Source organism: Monopterus albus, unplaced genomic scaffold (genome assembly GCF_001952655.1).
Source record: "Monopterus albus unplaced genomic scaffold, M_albus_1.0 scaffold34.1, whole genome shotgun sequence".
Taxonomy (NCBI): domain Eukaryota; kingdom Metazoa; phylum Chordata; class Actinopteri; order Synbranchiformes; family Synbranchidae; genus Monopterus; species Monopterus albus.
In genome coordinates, this window is record NW_018127914.1 from 321,485 (window position 1) to 338,708 (window position 17,224).

At 39.5% G+C, this 17,224-nt stretch overlaps 3 protein-coding genes across 3 annotated transcripts in view; all 3 read left to right on the top strand.

The window, feature by feature from the left end:
• The window catches only part of dtnbp1b (dystrobrevin binding protein 1b), a 555,482-nt gene that overhangs the window by 319,412 nt on the left and 218,846 nt on the right, over positions 1 to 17,224 (top strand). The gene's annotated exons all lie outside the window — the stretch shown is intronic.
• On the top strand, positions 812 to 2,653 carry mrpl53 (mitochondrial ribosomal protein L53). The gene is made up of 3 exons (XM_020597486.1): positions 812 to 1,000; positions 1,888 to 1,960; positions 2,355 to 2,653. Exons 1-3 carry the CDS (start codon positions 906 to 908, stop codon positions 2,577 to 2,579), a joined length of 393 nt encoding a protein of 130 aa, XP_020453142.1. The 5' UTR covers positions 812 to 905; the 3' UTR covers positions 2,580 to 2,653.
• Positions 4,177 to 5,688, top strand: fabp4a (fatty acid binding protein 4a). The gene is made up of 4 exons (XM_020597570.1): positions 4,177 to 4,327; positions 4,632 to 4,807; positions 4,896 to 4,997; positions 5,426 to 5,688. The coding sequence occupies exons 1-4, from the start codon at positions 4,255 to 4,257 to the stop codon at positions 5,477 to 5,479; spliced, it is 405 nt and encodes a 134-aa protein (XP_020453226.1). The 5' UTR covers positions 4,177 to 4,254; the 3' UTR covers positions 5,480 to 5,688.

The window sequence follows — 17,224 nt, forward strand, 5'->3', positions numbered from 1 at the left end:
CGAACACCTTTCTTCAGACGAGACCACTCTTCAGTCCTGTCGTGATTGTCTGTGAAACCAATTGCTTACTGGCCATTGGAACCATGCCTGTGGTGACCTTCCCGAAAGAGGACATCTATACTAGCGTGATGTATCTCATGGCATGTTATTATGCCTTTCACCTCACATATCCTAAGTGTATTGCCACACTGCTCTCTGTGCTCCAGACAGAAGTCCTCTTGGATGCCATCCATGACAAGGACATGACTTCTTCATATAAAAAGGCTATGGTTGAGTGGAAAAAGTTCATTACTGAATAGGGCTGCACGGCACTATTTTTTCATTTCTAATAATGCTATATAATATTATTATGTATAATATATAATAATATATTATATATGATTTATATTAATTATTATATTAATATATTATATAATAAAATGCCAGTGTTATTAAATTAATACTGAGTGCTCATTGATACCTGCAGAAGTCCAAGCAACAAAGTCTGATATTCAACAACCAAAACAGCAGGTCTCAGTACTGACATCACTTCTTCTAGACCCCATGTTGGAGATGCATTTATACATAAGGTTTAACATCATCACATCCAATAAATGTCATGCCTTGCCTCACAAACGTTAATGCACCAACTCTCAATGAGCAAAAAACAAGATGCAAATCAAACTTTGTAAAGGATGTTGAAAGATTTTGAGGAAGAAAAAGACACTGTTTATTATGCCTGCGTGGCTTTAAAAAAGTTTTATAAGTTTTTATAACAACATGTCCCTGTTCTTGACAAGTTTGCACATTATTTGTATTTCCCAGTCAACTACCTATCAGTAGTGAGTTATTATCCTCTGGTGCCCCCTAGTGGTCGACATGGGCAGCACCACCTTCTGTCGAGGTGGAAGGTCACAACAGAAAACATGGCGGCTTCCAGGACCGCACCTGTAGTGCTGAAGGCTGTGAAAAAAATAGCGATTAACTTTTGTCCATTTGAATCCAATGTCAGGTCCACACGGTAAGAAGTGCTTGAATGTTATCTTGTTCTGCTGAAATGTCGTTTAGTGTGACTGCAGTGTGGATGACAGCAGTAATGTGTCACTGCGCGGCTACTGACAGTGTTTGCTAACAGCAGTCGCCGCCAGCAGACTTGAGGGCAGTGTACAGCATTGACTAGTGCCCTTTTATTGTGTAGGAGGAAAAGCTTACATGTAAATAAGAACTTTAACAAAGGTTAAGTGTCCTAGTAAGCTGTTCCACTAAAGTAGCAGCACAGTGTGGTTATACCGTTACGATAGGTAGAGATGGCTGAAATGTCTTAGAAGTATTGAATGGAGAGACAGAAACTAGGGCTACACCTCACCTAGAGTATAGGAGGGGTTGACCTAAAGTCCCAAACCTGTTCTGTTTAGTATTATACATGTAAAAAACAAGCATCAAATACTGCAATTTGAAAAGCTGGAACCAGAGAATGTTGTGGGGTTTTTTTTGTTTTGTTTGTTTTTAATAAACGACTAAAACCATATATCTTAGGCTCTAAACAGCACCTTCTCCTTATGGAGCCAGTGCTCCCATTTCTCTGGATAAAGCACAGGCCCTGCTTTTTCATGGTAGAAAGTCACTGTAGTGAAAACTTCACAGCGAAGGGCTTTATAGTGTGTTGTATACTGATTCCTCCACAACATGTTTATTTTTTTATTTTAACCATCTCCTGTGATTAATAAAAAATTGCTCTTGGATAGCTTAATATTCAGTTTTAAATATGGCTCTAAAAATTGTGATTTTGAATGGTGTTGGTATGGATAAAAAAGAATGTATACCCAGATTTAGCACAGTGTGAGCCCTGTTGTTATTTTTACACTTTGTACTGTGGTCAGTCTGAAATCTACAGCTGTTGCCCCACAGGGAGTTTCTGGCCTTGGTGGGCTCAGAGAAGGCCAGGGGCCTATTTCAAGAATGCGGTTTTGTCGAAACTCAGAGTTTGTTAACCCCAAAATGAGGGCAACTCGGAGTTTTCGGTTTCAGAAACGGAGGTAACTTAAACCCGTGAAGCGGGGTAAGTTAAACCCTCATTCATATTCTAGAAAGTAACTACATGTCCAAGGTTCACTAATTATCGGAGAGAGGCCTCGCAGTTTGGTCTTTATGTAACCTCAAACTGAAGCATACTTTAAAACAAAATATAAACTTTTGACACATTAAATTACAGTTAAAAATGAGCTATTGGGGAAAAAATAGCAAGAAAAGAGTACAGACTCGCTCGTACAATGCAGTATCACTCACACAATGAGTCAGTGTCTGCCAAAGGTCAGCAGAGCATTGTATGAAAGAAGCCTATTGTGTCTTACTTGACTTTTGCTAAGAGTTAACTTTTCACCCTTTTGCTTCTTGTACTCCTTATACAGGATAAGTCAAGGATAACAAGTGATTGTGGCTTTATGAGTCATCTCACTGTGTCATTTTCTTTCTCTGATACAGTAGATGGAGACAGACTGGTGATGAAGGGTGCAAATCTGACCAGTCGGGAGATGCTGAGTGCATTTCAGTCACGCTGCATAGACAAGGACCCACAGACAAAAGCTGCAATGAAGAAGTGATCATTGCTTGTTGAATATATCTGTATTTATCTGTGTATATTGTTGGATCTCTGTAATAAAAGAATTTCATTAAATGTAGTAATAAAAGAATTTCATTAAATGTAGGTTTTCTGATCTTTGAACTTTGATTTGCTGAAGCCACTCTATTGATTGTGATGTAACATTGAGTGAGTTACCCCTTTTCTTCTTGAGTCACGTTCCAAATTCATCTGCCATTTAAGAATAAAATCCAGCCAGATGGTCTTTGTTGTAATTATGAAATACAATTTACTACAGTCAAAAGTGGAGAAAAAAAAAAAAAACGAAGACCTTCATCTTAAGACGAAGTAGTCTGGAAATCGCCATCATTTATGCTTATGTTCTCTATACTGAAGACTGAAGAATGCTCTAAGTACTAAAAATGTGCTGTCAGCAGCATGGGGCCATGCTGTGTCCTTGCATAATGTCCAATTTTCTTGATAAAAAAAGAACATTCCAGCATTTGTGTGAACATTATGCAAGCTCCAACCTTTGACACAGCAGGCTTAAATGTAATTTTGCACAGTCTTAGATGCAGCCCTGCTGAAAAGAAAGAGGAGTAAGGCACAGATTGGCCTGACTGAAGTCTTGTCCCCTCAACTATCCTTTGTTCAATTAGCATCTTTCAAAAACTATTGCATTCATGTTTTTCACAGAGAAAGTGTGTTTTCATCACTTTTGCTGTTAAATTGAAATATGTTTATGATGGGCTTGATGAGCTAAATAACACTCCAAGTAAAATTGGTTATTATTTGCCATTTAAGTATCCTTTGTAAAATGTTTTAAGGTGTAACTGCAGCTTCATTTGTAAATATTTATTAATAGTACAGTTATGAGCCAGTAATGTGAACATATTTTGAATCGTGAAGCTGTAAAAAAAATCTGTATCTGGTGTTAATTCTTTTTTTTTTTTGTAATAATAGTAGTTCATTATTAAATACTAATTGGTTTCTCACTTTCTAATTAGCAATTTGGTCCACAGTATTAGTGTTAATAAATCAATAAATGGTTTTAATAAAAATCTGTAGTCTTAAATGTTAGTAGATTGTTAATATATGGATTTTGGTTGACATTGTTTAACCCCTTATTTCTACAAATATGCTGCTGACAATCTAATCAGACAAAAAGATTATTTTTTTGACAACTTGTCAACTTGGATATGTTTAATGGCTTATCTAAAAAGAAAACATTTTATATCCAAAGGGATGGTACGTACACAATTAGCTTAAAATGTTTTAAAAACATGAAGGTGCCGCACCTTTCGGTGAAAAATTCCATTCAAAACCTCCTAATGAGAAAACCTATTTAGCTATAGATGCTAATAGCTGGGGGGCTAGGGGCAGATGAGAAAACCTATTTAGCTATAGATGCTAATAACTGGGGGGCTAGGGGCAGATGAGAAAACCCATTTAGCTATAGATGCTAATAGCTGGGGGGCTAGGGGCAGATGAGAAAACCTATTTAGCTATAGATGCTAATAACTGGGGGGCTAGGGGCAGGAAGTTCTATACTGTGACGTTGCGGGCTGTGATTGGTTCCTACCGCGCTGCTGAGCGACAGGCTGGCCCTTTAAAAGCGCTCTGTTCCCATAGTGAAGGAGATTTGAGCACATAGTCGATCCGCTGTTCTTGAGGGTATCTTATCAGAAACTCCAAACATGGTTGAGAAGTTTGTTGGGACATGGAAAATGGTTTCCAGCGAGAACTTTGATGACTACATGAAAGCAATTGGTAGGAGCATGTGTGGTATAATGTTGTCACCTGCTAAATGTACTGAAACGTTATGCTTTTTTTGGTTTAGGCTATAATTCCGACATAACGCTAACTTTATTGCTATGTTAATTGTAAAGTAAACTACTAAAGATGTAATAGCCTATGGGAATAATGAAACAAAGTTTCTTTGGCTGTTTGATATTAAAATATTTTAATGATTAAAATATTATCAGTCAGCATCTGAATTTGCTCCTCTACTTTCAGAAGCTTCATGTATATTCTATTCGATGCACTTTGATGCTCCAGCCTTCCCTCTTTGCAGGTGTGGGATTTGCAACCCGGCAGGTGGGCAACCGGACCAAACCCAATTTGATAGTGACTGTGGAAGACCAAGGGATTATATGTATGAAGTCTCAGAGTACCTTCAAAACTGTTGAAATGAAATTCAAGCTCAACGAGCCATTTGATGAGACGACCGCCGACGACAGGAAGACGAGGGTTAGTGTGGTCTGAGGGGCAGAAAACACAATCACAACGCCTGTTATGTGCAGGAATTAACGGGGTTTCTCTGTTCTGTGCGCTGCAGACCGTGGTGACCCTGGAGAACGGTAAACTTGTGCAGAAACAGAGCTGGGATGGCAAAGAAACGAATATCGAGAGGGAGATCTCAGATGGGAAATTGATAGCGGTGAGAGTTTTGTTTCTCCAGAATAAATAAATCCATTTGTAAAATGACTTCATCACTCACACATATCCTTGAATTTTTACTATGTACATCACAGCCTTTTAATTTGATGATTAAGCTGTAATTTATAGACTGCCAATACAAGTGTTGTATGTATCTGCATCTTCATGTAAGTGTAATTCTAGTCTAATGGAGGAAACTATACAGTCACTAAACACTTAAAAACCACAGACACTCCTATAGGAGACTCTATATTGTATTATTAACTGTTTTAATTCAGTATTAACACTTATTATAGAAATTTATGGTAGAGTAGCCTATGTGTAATAACTCCCCTAACTCATAATGTATGCAGGAATTCACCTTCACCTTCTTTACAGCTGCACCTTTTTCAGTCTTCACACCTCACCTGATCTCTCCCTTTCCCACAGAAATGCATAATGGGAGATGTGGTCGCAGTGAGGACGTACGTAAAGGAGGCATGATGGACTCCCTTGAGCCCCCTCATTGGATGGATTGCTGGATGACAGGCTCAGTTCAGTGAGCAAGTGACCATGCTACAGTGTTAGCATGTTCTGCTCTTCTTATTCATTTATCTTCACTGTGTTGCCAACATCAAATTTCTGTTCTCCAACATGACACATTTGGAGTTATTGTGGTGATTTGAATAAAATGAATGAAAATATGTCAAAAATGTTCTCTGTGTGTTAATTGAATGTTAATTGTTGGCTGGTTTATCCCTGAGGACATGGTGCTTGGTGAATGTTGCTGTAATTATTCCACACAAGCTCTGTTTTTTCCAAGTACTTTTGCTTCAGTACGTTTTTTATGCTTCCTTATTTTGATTAGAGGACAAAAGGGTCCAAACACATTCCTGACCTAAAGGTCAAGATGCAAACAGGGATGACATATGATGTGTGCTGGCAGGGACTCTTTGAAGAATGTGAACACTTCAGTAGTAGTGAGAGCATCATGTAGAGAGGTCAGTGAAGAAATGTGTCCCAACTTCCTGTTGGGAGGTTGAACACTTTCCGTTGCTCATGTATTGGCAGTTTTACTGTATGTACATGGAGAAACTAAAAACATTACAGGTCATCCCCACAGACATCCCCACCCTTTGGCCACTGGTCAAGCATGTGTTTCTGTGTGCTGAGGGGATTGTTCCAGAGGCAGTGGCCACTTTCCATGACAGGAAACGGAGATTATTGCACTGGTTGGAACTAATTGTCCAAACAGGTGAAAGCGTGGGCCAACACTCTTGTTATCCTCTGCTCGGACAATGGTACTGGATATACAGTATTTTAACTTTTGGGGCGATGCCAAGTGGATGAAAATATCACAGTGGTCTAGCAAAGGTCAGAGTTGTATAAATGTATCACTTGTCACTGTGTTTTTGATGTGACATGTACTTCACTATGCTTTATGAACAATTTATGAACAACAGGCTATAACCACTATAACCTATGTGACCCTTGGGAAAATAACACAGCACCAGTCTGAAGCAGATCGAGGTACACATTTCTTTATACACTTATTTATACACACTTTCTCATACACAACAAAAGATAAGAAACTTGACATTGCAGTGGTTTTTTTTTTTTTGTCATTTGATTGCACTCAGATTTAAAGTACAGTGCCTTGCATGATTATATATTCTTGTATCCCTGAGGTCCTGTGTCATAATCTGTAATGAGTATATAATGTGCCTAACAAGTGTAATTTCCTAAATAAAGTTATGTTTTATCAAATTACCACAGACTAACTGACACCCAGAAAACCTGGGACCAGGTAATGTTTCCATATTAGGTGCTAGTTAGCTTCTGGGTCTTGTGCCTAAGTACTAGGCGCCATCACATCTGTGGCTGGGAAAGAAAAAACATCTTGATCAACTTAAACTGAGGAGATGCTGCTTTTCTTCGTGCATACTGCTCAAAATGCAGTGGATTCTTTATGCACATTATAAAAGTACTCTAAAAACAAGATTATTTTCTCACAGTCAGAGAGAAAAGATCACATCTGCTACAGATTGACTTACAGGTGCAACAGTTGTGATCCACAGGCATACCCGTCACTTTGTTTGAATAACTGCGGGGAGCGAGGCAGATCTCCACCTCCCTGTTTCATCTCTTGATTTGATGGTCCATAGTGTGTCCTCATGGTCTAAATTATGACTTGGAAACTGAAAAGACAGTTCAATGGAATGTCAGCCACATTCTGTAAGTGTAAGTGTAAGTGTAATTTTTCCCATGAGTTGCAGTTTCAGTATATACAGTAAATAAGTAAAGCTGTAAAATACTGTTGCAAAAATATACAGACATGGACAGTGAGGCAGAGATCCTCTTTGACCATCTGAAATAATATGTTTTAGCCTAAGACCTAATGGGATAGAAAGGGAGGTTTTCTACTCTAGAGGAAAGGTCCTGATCTTTCTCTGCTGCACACAGCTGATGGAGGCGGATGTTACACCGGCAGAGTGATTTCAGAGTGCAAATTAGGAAACTGCTCAGGAAGGAGGAAGATAGTGAGAGGCCTGCTGAGACCTAACTGGCAGAGAATGACAAAATGAAAACAAAAGGACCCCAGGATGAACTGTATTTGTGAGATTCATTGTGGTCAGTTCTCAAAGTTGACTATTTTATGTGGAACATATACAAGAAAATGCACAGAGGTATATAGAAAAAATGGCAAATACAGTACTGTATGTCACTGAAAGTGACTCACACAATACTCATGCACCACAAACTGCTGATTTTTCCCATTATTGCCTGCTGTTTGCACGGGTTTGAGTGTGTGGGTGTGTGTTCTCAGATCTGATAGACAAAGGTATCTTGCTGACACTGGGGTTGTTTTGTGTTAACAAAGATTAAGTTGAATGAAGTCATATCCTTTGCAAAACATCTGGAAAGCTACACTTGAGTTGTAGTGTTGACACCCATCCTCTGCTTGACCTTCACTTAAACTCTGTCAAACAAAAACACCTTCCATGTTTGGATCAGCAAGAGGAAAGAAACACTGATTTATGAGTTATAAATTCTTTATATTGCATTAGCAAAATGCATTAAAAAGCTACTCCAATAGTACAATTTGAACAGTGTTTCCATCAAGAGTAGCCTCATTCTTTAATTCAAAGATGCTGAAATACAAGAAAGGAGATATGATTTTTGTGAATGATGTGTAGTGTCTGGCGCTGTGAAAGTTCAGTCACAACAATCTGCAATGTGGAGAACAGAGTCTGGGCTTTTCCACCCAAGAATCACAAAAAATATAAATAGACAGATAACAGTTTTAAAAAGCGAGAGTTGGTTTCCTTGCATGATAGGATGGCTTTTAATTGAGTTGTGTGACTGTGACATTTGAATTAAGGAGATGAACTGAGCAGGGACTTTTATAACATAACAAATTCAAGACAGGCGATTTCACTAAAAAGCTAGAATTTGTATTTTTATGGTCATTTTTCTACCTTAAGCTTTACCTGTCAGAACAAATGTTATGCTTGTCCTTAAGAAATGTACATTTGAACACTGTTTTTAGCCATAAATTCTACATTCATATGGTAAGACTGTAAATCATTATGTCAAAAATGATATGCCAGAAAACTGCACTACCTAAGCTTCATACATCTTGATGTCAACTTTCTCATTGTGGTTTGCTGTTGAGTCTGAATATCCTTGGTTTTAGGGAAATGCAACCAAAAACAGGACAAGCAGACTATCCTGTCTGTACCTACAGCTCAAATCTCACTCTATGTTTATCAACTTAGGTTTTTACTTGCAGGCATGGGAATGGCCTTGGGACCAACCCCCACCTATCTCATCAAGTCTAGGACGACCAGCCTCCACGTTCTCTCAAAACATCGAGCAACCATCAGTCTTACCTCAGTCCTCTCCACAGGGCCTGCGGCACCTACCTGTGCCCATCCAAAATCGGTCTCCAAGCAACCAAACAGCTGGGCAGAACTATGTCAGTAAAGGCCTCACAGAACCGTAGGGGAGGCAAGTTGCCATGCACTGCGCTTTCTTTCCATTAAACCTCGCAATCCAAATAGACTTAAGAGTGAACTCTGGTTTCATCAAAAAGTCTCTGAATGTTATGCAAGCTGTGCCCTGTCTGGTCACACAGACTATTATTGTCCTTAAAACACATGTCTGGGACTCCTGGAGGAACACTGAATAGCAGTGTCGACTTTTTGATTAAATCCCATACCCCAAATCTTTAATATTAGCAATTTACATATATGTTATTACCACAAATCAACAGTCATTACTGCTTAACTCTGCATACTTTGTCCACTTTCACTGTACACATATTAATATACACTACATACTCTTGTCAAATTATCAGGTATACCTATGCAATCTGATACACAATTAATATACACTACACACTCTTGTCAATTTATCAGGTATACCTATGCAATCTGATACAGAGAGGTGTTTCTGTTCTTCAGCCTCACGGGGTGAACTCATACAGTATCAGTATCATTCAGTGCAACAGCATCACAAAGTGCAGCCTCCAAAATGTTCACAGTAAAAAAAAACCTCTAAAATATTTAAAACAAACAGCAAACATTATCATCTTCATGAATGTAGGATTTATTGCAGGACAGGACTGTTGTATTAGGCCCTTGTAGTTTTCAACTGGTGTACATAATACTGGCAACTGATTGTTCAATAGAGCCTGTTGCAACAGACGCTTGGGATCTGACGCTTCTCGTTACAGTCGACGTATCTGTAGGAGTAATCTGACTATTCAGAGCGTTCATGCAACCCTTTAAGTTGTCCTTCTGATGTTTCTCAAACATCTGAGTTGCAGTGATAGTGGCATTACTCATTCGGCAGAACTTGTAGTACACCGGAATTGTTTGCACTTTATTTTAAAATTGCATAGCAGAGTTTTTTCCCCGTCCCATTCAATAATTTTATTTGCTGTTTATTTTTTTGAAAACAAAACCATGAGATGTTGGGAGCTATTCAGAGGTTTAGAATTGGGCCACTCCATCGGGATGTCAGAGGTCAGGGTTAGCTAAAGAATGCAGACTGAAAGTCAAGTAGTATGAGAATCTTGAGACTTATTAATATGTGTGACCAGCTGGACTGCACGGTTAGTGGGGGTAAAATTCTTAGCTTACTAGCTAGGGTCACTGACCTGGAATGAGCCTTAATTACTGTGTCAAGCTGAAATTAGAATTTTGATAAAGGTAGTGCTTTCAGACTATTGTCACTTTATATAGCATATCTATAGAGTCAAACAAGTTCTAAAGGCTTTTGTACTGTATACGTGGAAATACATTTTTACCTTTGATTACAACACAAATAATCACTGCTTTTCAAGTCACCGCACCAGGAGTTCTGCATTGTTTGGCTTAGAGTGATTGTACTGCATAGCTCAGAGGAAGGATGGTGTAAATCTTTAGAGTGAGGCTATACAAACCAGACCCTACACAATAGTTTCCCCTAGAGCTGTAACCCAAATTTAGCACTTCTATCCCTAAGCATGTTTTCCTGACTGGGACTATTTAAAACAGATAAAAGAAGGCTAGGCAATAAAACCTTAGGCAGTGTTGGCGTTTTTTTGCTCCATCAAAAGTCATTACAGTGTTGGGTTTATTCCCTCCTCCTCCTGTGACTACTGTGTGACAAGACATGTGATCTGTAATCTGGAGGGGGAAATGCTGGTAGGGGGGAGAGAGGAATGGGGTGAGCTTTGAAATCACTGTGTATCTATGTGGATGCTTGGATATACAGCGCATTAAGATAGATGGAAAGTAGCATATTGCAAATGGTGTTTGTTTGTTCACATCGAGCAATTTTAGTGCTCAATCCTCACAAAGAACCCAGTGACTCCATAACATGCAGAGCTGTTTTATTTTATGGCCACATCATTAAGAGCAGGAGCAGAACTTTTGTGAGGGAAAACTAACCTCAAATACTAAATTACTACATAATCAAATCATTGAAGCCAAAAAATGTTTTACATAATCAAAATCAAAATACAATACGTGAACATCCTTAAAAGGATAATTTCAATAAGCTGTATAATAATAAAATGAAACTATGGGCCCTGCGATGGACTGGCGACCTGTCCAGGGTGTACCCCACCTTCACCCAATTGCCGGCTGGGATTGGCTCCAGCAACCCCGTTTGGGAATGAGCGGTATAGAGGATGAATGAAACTATGTAAAAGACCGACCCACTGAAGAGGCATGCTGGGACATTCAGGGGTGATTGCAGACATTTTAGTCTGAACTCTGCCTTTGTGTCTGAAGAACAATTCACTCACTTGTGTCAGACAACACAGTGGCCTGTCTGTTGCACTGCACTGTGAGATATCATGAAATCTATGTGGACAAAAACCACAGAAAGGTAAAGCTTTGTTATGCTTTGTATGTCATAAGACAGACAGACACACACTGACATACTGATCTTTTAATGCAGGTGCTATGGCTGAATGGTGCTGATAGTTTAAAGGTCAAACTGTGCTGTTTGTCTAGATTCAATGGCTTACTTTTTATCAATAGTATGAGACAGAGATTGGTAGGTTGAGAAATATGAAAGCATGAGGCTTAAAGTTTGTCAGGAAGAAAAGCTCTGTCTACTTTTTTTTTACTACTGAACAAATACATACCTGATTTTAGACAATGCTAAATAATGCTACAGCGTCACAATAATATGTTAGGGTTGTAATATGTGCATTGGTTCATGTTCTATGCTATATATACATTAAGTACGTTATGTTACATTTAATCAAGAATGAGTGCAGACAGTTTGGACATGACTTAGGAAACATTTAATTACAAAAAAAAAAAAACAATAGGCCATCAGGAAAGTTGGCCTGATGGACATGGAGACGTGCTAAGCAAGAGGCACTTCCCCACAATGCACTGGAGAGATAACCGCAGCCTCTGATAGGCGGAAAACGGAAGCCATTAGTCACAGGCTGACCTTTGTCCAAGCAACTTGTAAACAGGCCTTTCAGCAGCATAAACTGCCCTTCAGGTGAGACTGTATAAACCAAAGCACTCCATTCTTTTTATAAGTTTAGGTTGGTTTCCAGCCTGCGTGGGTTCTCTCCAACTTCCTCCCACAGTCCAAAGACATGCAGTTTAAGTTGACTGGCAACTCTAAATTGCCCATAGGAGTGTGTGTGTGTGTGTGGTTGTCTTTAAGTGTCAGCCCTGTGATAGACTGGCAAGCTGTCCAGGGTGTATCCCGCCTCTTGCCCAATGTCAGCTCGGATAGGCTCCAGTCGACTCCCATGTGAAACTCACAGGGAAACTCAGCTGCTTCCCCTGCAATGCACAGTTGCAGGTTAAACAAGCAAGGTCCCTCTGTGGGTCAGCTCTTTTGTTAGCTCTTTGCCTTCTCAGGCACGTTCAATGGGGGAAAAGCAGAAGGGAAAGCAAGGCATGTGACTGAAAAGTCAAAGATCTTGACATCAGTATGATGAGACAAGAGATGCTGTTGGTGGAGTTTAAAATAAAACATGGTGAAACATCCAGGAAAAGCTGATTTTAGACATCACAATTCATCATTATTTGGACTGCAGAGCATGTGAAAAAGTGTTTTGTTGCTCTAGAGGGAGTTAAGGAAACAGCAGGGAAAAAAGTCTTCTGTTTGCTGAACAGTTTTGAAAACAGAAAAAGGGTGGGGAATAATTCTCTCTGGGTATATTCAATTCCATATTACAACCATAAAGCATGATTAGAGGAGCTTCAAAGTTAGTATGTAAGTAGTCAACAAGTTATTCCATACAGCTGGGTGGTGTGGGATTATGAAGAGGAGTGGAATAAGGGTGGGGGACTGGACTGTCAGGCATGTTCATTAAAGGGAAAAAGAAAGGAACGTGGTTTTTAAGGAAGACTAAGGTTGTTACTGTGATAGACCTCTCACCTCCTCACCACAGTGTGCATCCAGCAGGAGAAAGGTAAGGAGGTGCCAAGATGTTAAAAGTACAGGAAATAAAGGTAATTACTGTAGGTGAGGGATGTGGTGAGGAGGAGCGCGATGAGGGGAATTTGCCTGTGGGAGAGCAGTTGTGTTCTCATTCTCCCCTTGGGTTTTCCTGTTAGGGCTCCAGACGTAATTCACTTAATTGGTTCTCGCTGTTACATATATAAGACAAAGCAACGCAATCTCGGGGGGATTCTCTGGGCCAAAGGTAGCAGGGATTTCTTCTGCTGCCTCAACAAGTGAAGTAGTTTTTCCTCTCACTCCTTTATTCAGGTCACATTTTTTCATGCATCAGCTGCTTAAACTTGAATAAATTACTACAACATTGTTAGTTTGATGAAGTGAAATTGTTTAAAAAGGTACAATCACAAATCACAGAATAGTCCAATAAAGGAAAGGCGGTGTAAACAATATTGTCTCTGATGTGTGAAATCAATGAATCAAAGAGATTAATCCTGTTTTAGATTATAAAAACATACTTGCAAAATGCAATATACCATAGTTTCATTCCTGGTGCATATTGTCTTTTTGAGCCTGTTCATAGATTTAGATCATTGCATAAACACTCAGAGTAATTTATTAATCACATGACAGCTCCCCTCCCAACGTTATCAAAACAGGATGTGAGTGACCACTTTACCGACATTCTCTGACAAATGCTAGACACATTCAGACTGGGATCTCCTTTCACCTTTGTGCACACTAAAAGCTTAAACTGGCCCGTGGCTGTACAAGGCAGCATGCCAGTATGAGAACCATGTGAGTATAGAAGCCAAATCTGCAGAAACCTAAATCACACATGAACAAGAGTAAAATATTTCCCACTGGACTTTCTGACAAACTTATCTGAATGATATATTTACAAATCCAAGAGGCTTTGCATTGTGTAAGAGCTTCCAGATCACTGGTCGTTACAACCACTGATATGCTGGTATCTATAGAACTTTTATGTAAACTGTGGCTGAATTCCACATGACTGGGGGAGTCTCATTGTAAGCAGTCAGCTCAGATAGTTGGCCTGTTAAAATGCAAATGACGCTTAAGAATGTTTCCAGTTTTTATGCTAAGCTAAGCTAACTGGCTGCAGAACATGACCACATATTAAGCATACACTCACAAGAATGGTATTGATCTTCTCATCTAACTCTCAGCAAGAAGGCAAAATGTTTTCCCTCCCTGCAAAAGGTTATCGTGTACTATTCTTTCGACAGATGTTAATCAGACTAGTTCTTGCTCTTCTTATGGGAAATGATCTGCAGGGAGGGAAAGGCCAACAGATGATGGTGTTCATCTATTGCAACATTTAAAAACATAACGTGCAAATAAAGGTGTAAGGGGTGGATCTTCCCCAATTACACAAATTCAGTCCAGAAAAAGGATTTCCAAGCAATTAAGGTTATTTGGTGACCTTGTTCCCTTAGTGTATGTCTAGGAGCATAGAACACATCCTGCATAGACACAGCAACCTTTTTCACAGGAACTCTATGAAATGTGTACCTTTCAGGTCAGTGACCACATCGCGTACCCTTCAGTCTGTCTCACACTCAGTGGTGTGACTTTCTAAGGGGCATGGGCAAAAATAGATGAACCTAATGAAGAGGCATGTCTTCCACACATAAGCTACTACTGTATGTGTTTGTGTTTGTGTATGTGTGCATGTGCAAACATCAGCCAAGCAATTAGCTTCCAAAGTCTCTCACATACTCACACATGTGCTCCTCTGACATTAGAGTTAAAAGGAAGCACAAAAGTTCCCCATTATGACACAGACATATTGTTTGGCTTTATAGTTTTCAACAAAAGCTACCTCTGTGCTCAGACACCACTTATTACCTGTATTACAAAATGTTCATCTTCTGATATTGAGTGTACTATTATCTTGTTGATAGTGGATGCTGATGTGGAGGTATGCTCAATATTTGCTCAAGATACTCTTATCTCTGATGATTTGACTCTGATACTGTAATATAGTATTGCTTTTATTTTCTGTTAGTCCAAACTTGTACTGTATTTTACTACATTTGTAAACCATTTTAAGATGTTTTATAATAAGACAAAGGTGTAAAAATAGCCATTTAAATAAAATATCAAAAATAGCCATTGCACACAAAGAATGAAAGTACTGTACATATGAAGCTAGTATAGGATGTTATGGTATTTGTCACAAAATGCTGTCAGTATGTCCATCTATAACTGGTTTAAACACTGACTGTTACCTATTACACTTTATGAGCTCATCATAAATTTTGCATTGCTAAGTACCACCATCGGATTCAATGAAGTGAATGTAGGGGCAATGGGGCACAGACAAAATTCAGCATTTCCCTCTAAGAGTAAACCTAATGGAGCAACAGTAATTATCAGTAATCAAAATAAAAACACTGGCCATTAATTCAAAAGTGTGCTTCAGTCCCTGAGTAGATGTCCTCAGTTACTTTCCACTTCTGGGTGATACCAGTACAGTAACCAGTTCAGTCAAACTCATTCACCCCCTCTTCCAGCATCCACACTCACTCACATAGACATAGTAGCTTCTATAGAAGTTTCTATGGAGGCTCAGCAGCAGCTTTTATTTGGTCCCAATTACCTTTGGGCATAGTCATTGTATGGCCTCTGTTGACAGGGATAATAATGTTCACTGGGGTCAGACTGGCATCCGCCTCACTGGCTCCTTTCATTGGGCCAGGCACAGTCATTTAGAACTGGCAGACCAAACACCTAACCCGCAGAGCTGGGCCAGCCCAGTCACCAAATACAACCCCCCTCACCCTTTTAATCACATAGGAGGGGGAATAAAATATGAGGAAGGGGGAGACAAAAAAAGAGAAATGAAGAAGTAAGAGCAGAAGTGGACCAGAGGCGAGAGAGAGAGACATGAGTGAGCACTTCCTGCATATGGAGTTCATAGGGCAAGAGAGATATAAAGACAAAGACACTGTATGGCTGAATATGGCTGCAACTTGTGCTGCTGTTGAACTGTCCTGCATTATACAAAGATGTGTTTTTCTGTTATTTAGCCTAGCCTCATTGATAAATATTAGTTTAAAACAATACAGTTCAACAGCAGAATTAAAACCTATCTGAAACAGTTTGAGCAGAAACTTAACCTCTATGAAGGGAGGATTTGTTACTGGTCTGGTACCTGAGTGTACACTGTTAATACATACAGTATATATATGAAGAGAGATCGTTCTGTTGGTTGTATTTGATGCGTTGTGAATTTAGATCAACAGGCCTCTGCTGCCCTCTTGTGGTGTAGCTGAGAGCCTGCAGTGGCCTTTATTTTTTCACATATGGCAGTCTTAGAAATATGAGCCTATGGGGGCAGAGATTCATTATTGGGAGAAAAAACAAAACAAACAACAAAACTTCAACTTGAAAAGGACATTAGCGTGCTTAGTTTGTAGTAACACTGGGACTTCACTTTTAGCAAATAATCTATAACAAGTACTCCGGCTTCCTCACACAGTCCAAAGACATGCAGCTTAGGTTGATTGGTGTCTCTAAATTGCCCATAGGAGTGTGTGTGTGTGCGTGTGTGTGGTTGTTCGTCTCTGTGTTAGCCCTGTGATGGATTGGCGACCTGTCCAGGGTGTACCCCGCCTTCGCCCGATTGCCGGCTGGGATTGGCTCCAGCACCCCCGTGACCCCGTCCAGGGACTAAGCGGTAAAAAATGAATGAATGAATGAATCTATAACAAGTATCAAAATCTCTATTGGTGAAATTATGCGATAATGAGCACACTTGTTCATTTAAACAAGGTTTGATCTCCTCCATTTGTGAAATTTGATGAACATGTTCAATCCACGATATTTGGTATATTTCTGTTCTTAAAGTACGCATGTTACGGTACATTGCATAAAACTGATAAAGGAAACAGGCTGGTCACAATGAAATCAGTGGGCAAACAGGCCTAAACAGTATATTGGACTATCATAAAGAAGTGATTAAAAGTTATAGATGTTTAATTTATCTCAATTGTGCAAGAAATAGTTTTTGTTCCAATGAGAGTGAATTCCGTGTGTGATGATGGAGCTCAACAGTCCAGTGTGATGGGGAGTGTAGGAAAGAGGTGAAGAGGCGAGTGCAGGCAGGTTGGAGTGGGTGGAGAAAGGTGTCAGGAGTGTTGTGTGACAGAAGAGTGGCAGCAAGAATCAAAGGAAAGGTGTACAAGACAGTAGTGAGACCAGCTATGCTGTATGGGTTAGAGACTGTAGCAGTGAGGAAAAGACAAGAGGCAGAGATGAAGATGTTGAGGTTCTCTTTAGGAGTGACCAGGA

Coding starts and splice junctions, on each gene's coding strand:
- mrpl53 (XM_020597486.1), top strand. CDS start 906: ATGGCGGCTTCCAGGACCGCACCTGTAGTGCTGAAGGCTGTGAAAAAA. Junction 1,001..1,887: donor TCCAATGTCAGGTCCACACG/GTAAGAAGTGCT, acceptor GTTGCCCCACAG/GGAGTTTCTGGCCTTGGTGG. Junction 1,961..2,354: donor GCGGTTTTGTCGAAACTCAG/AGTTTGTTAACC, acceptor AAGAGTTAACTT/TTCACCCTTTTGCTTCTTGT.
- fabp4a (XM_020597570.1), top strand. CDS start 4,255: ATGGTTGAGAAGTTTGTTGGGACATGGAAAATGGTTTCCAGCGAGAAC. Junction 4,808..4,895: donor CCGACGACAGGAAGACGAGG/GTTAGTGTGGTC, acceptor TGTGCGCTGCAG/ACCGTGGTGACCCTGGAGAA. Junction 4,998..5,425: donor CAGATGGGAAATTGATAGCG/GTGAGAGTTTTG, acceptor CCTTTCCCACAG/AAATGCATAATGGGAGATGT.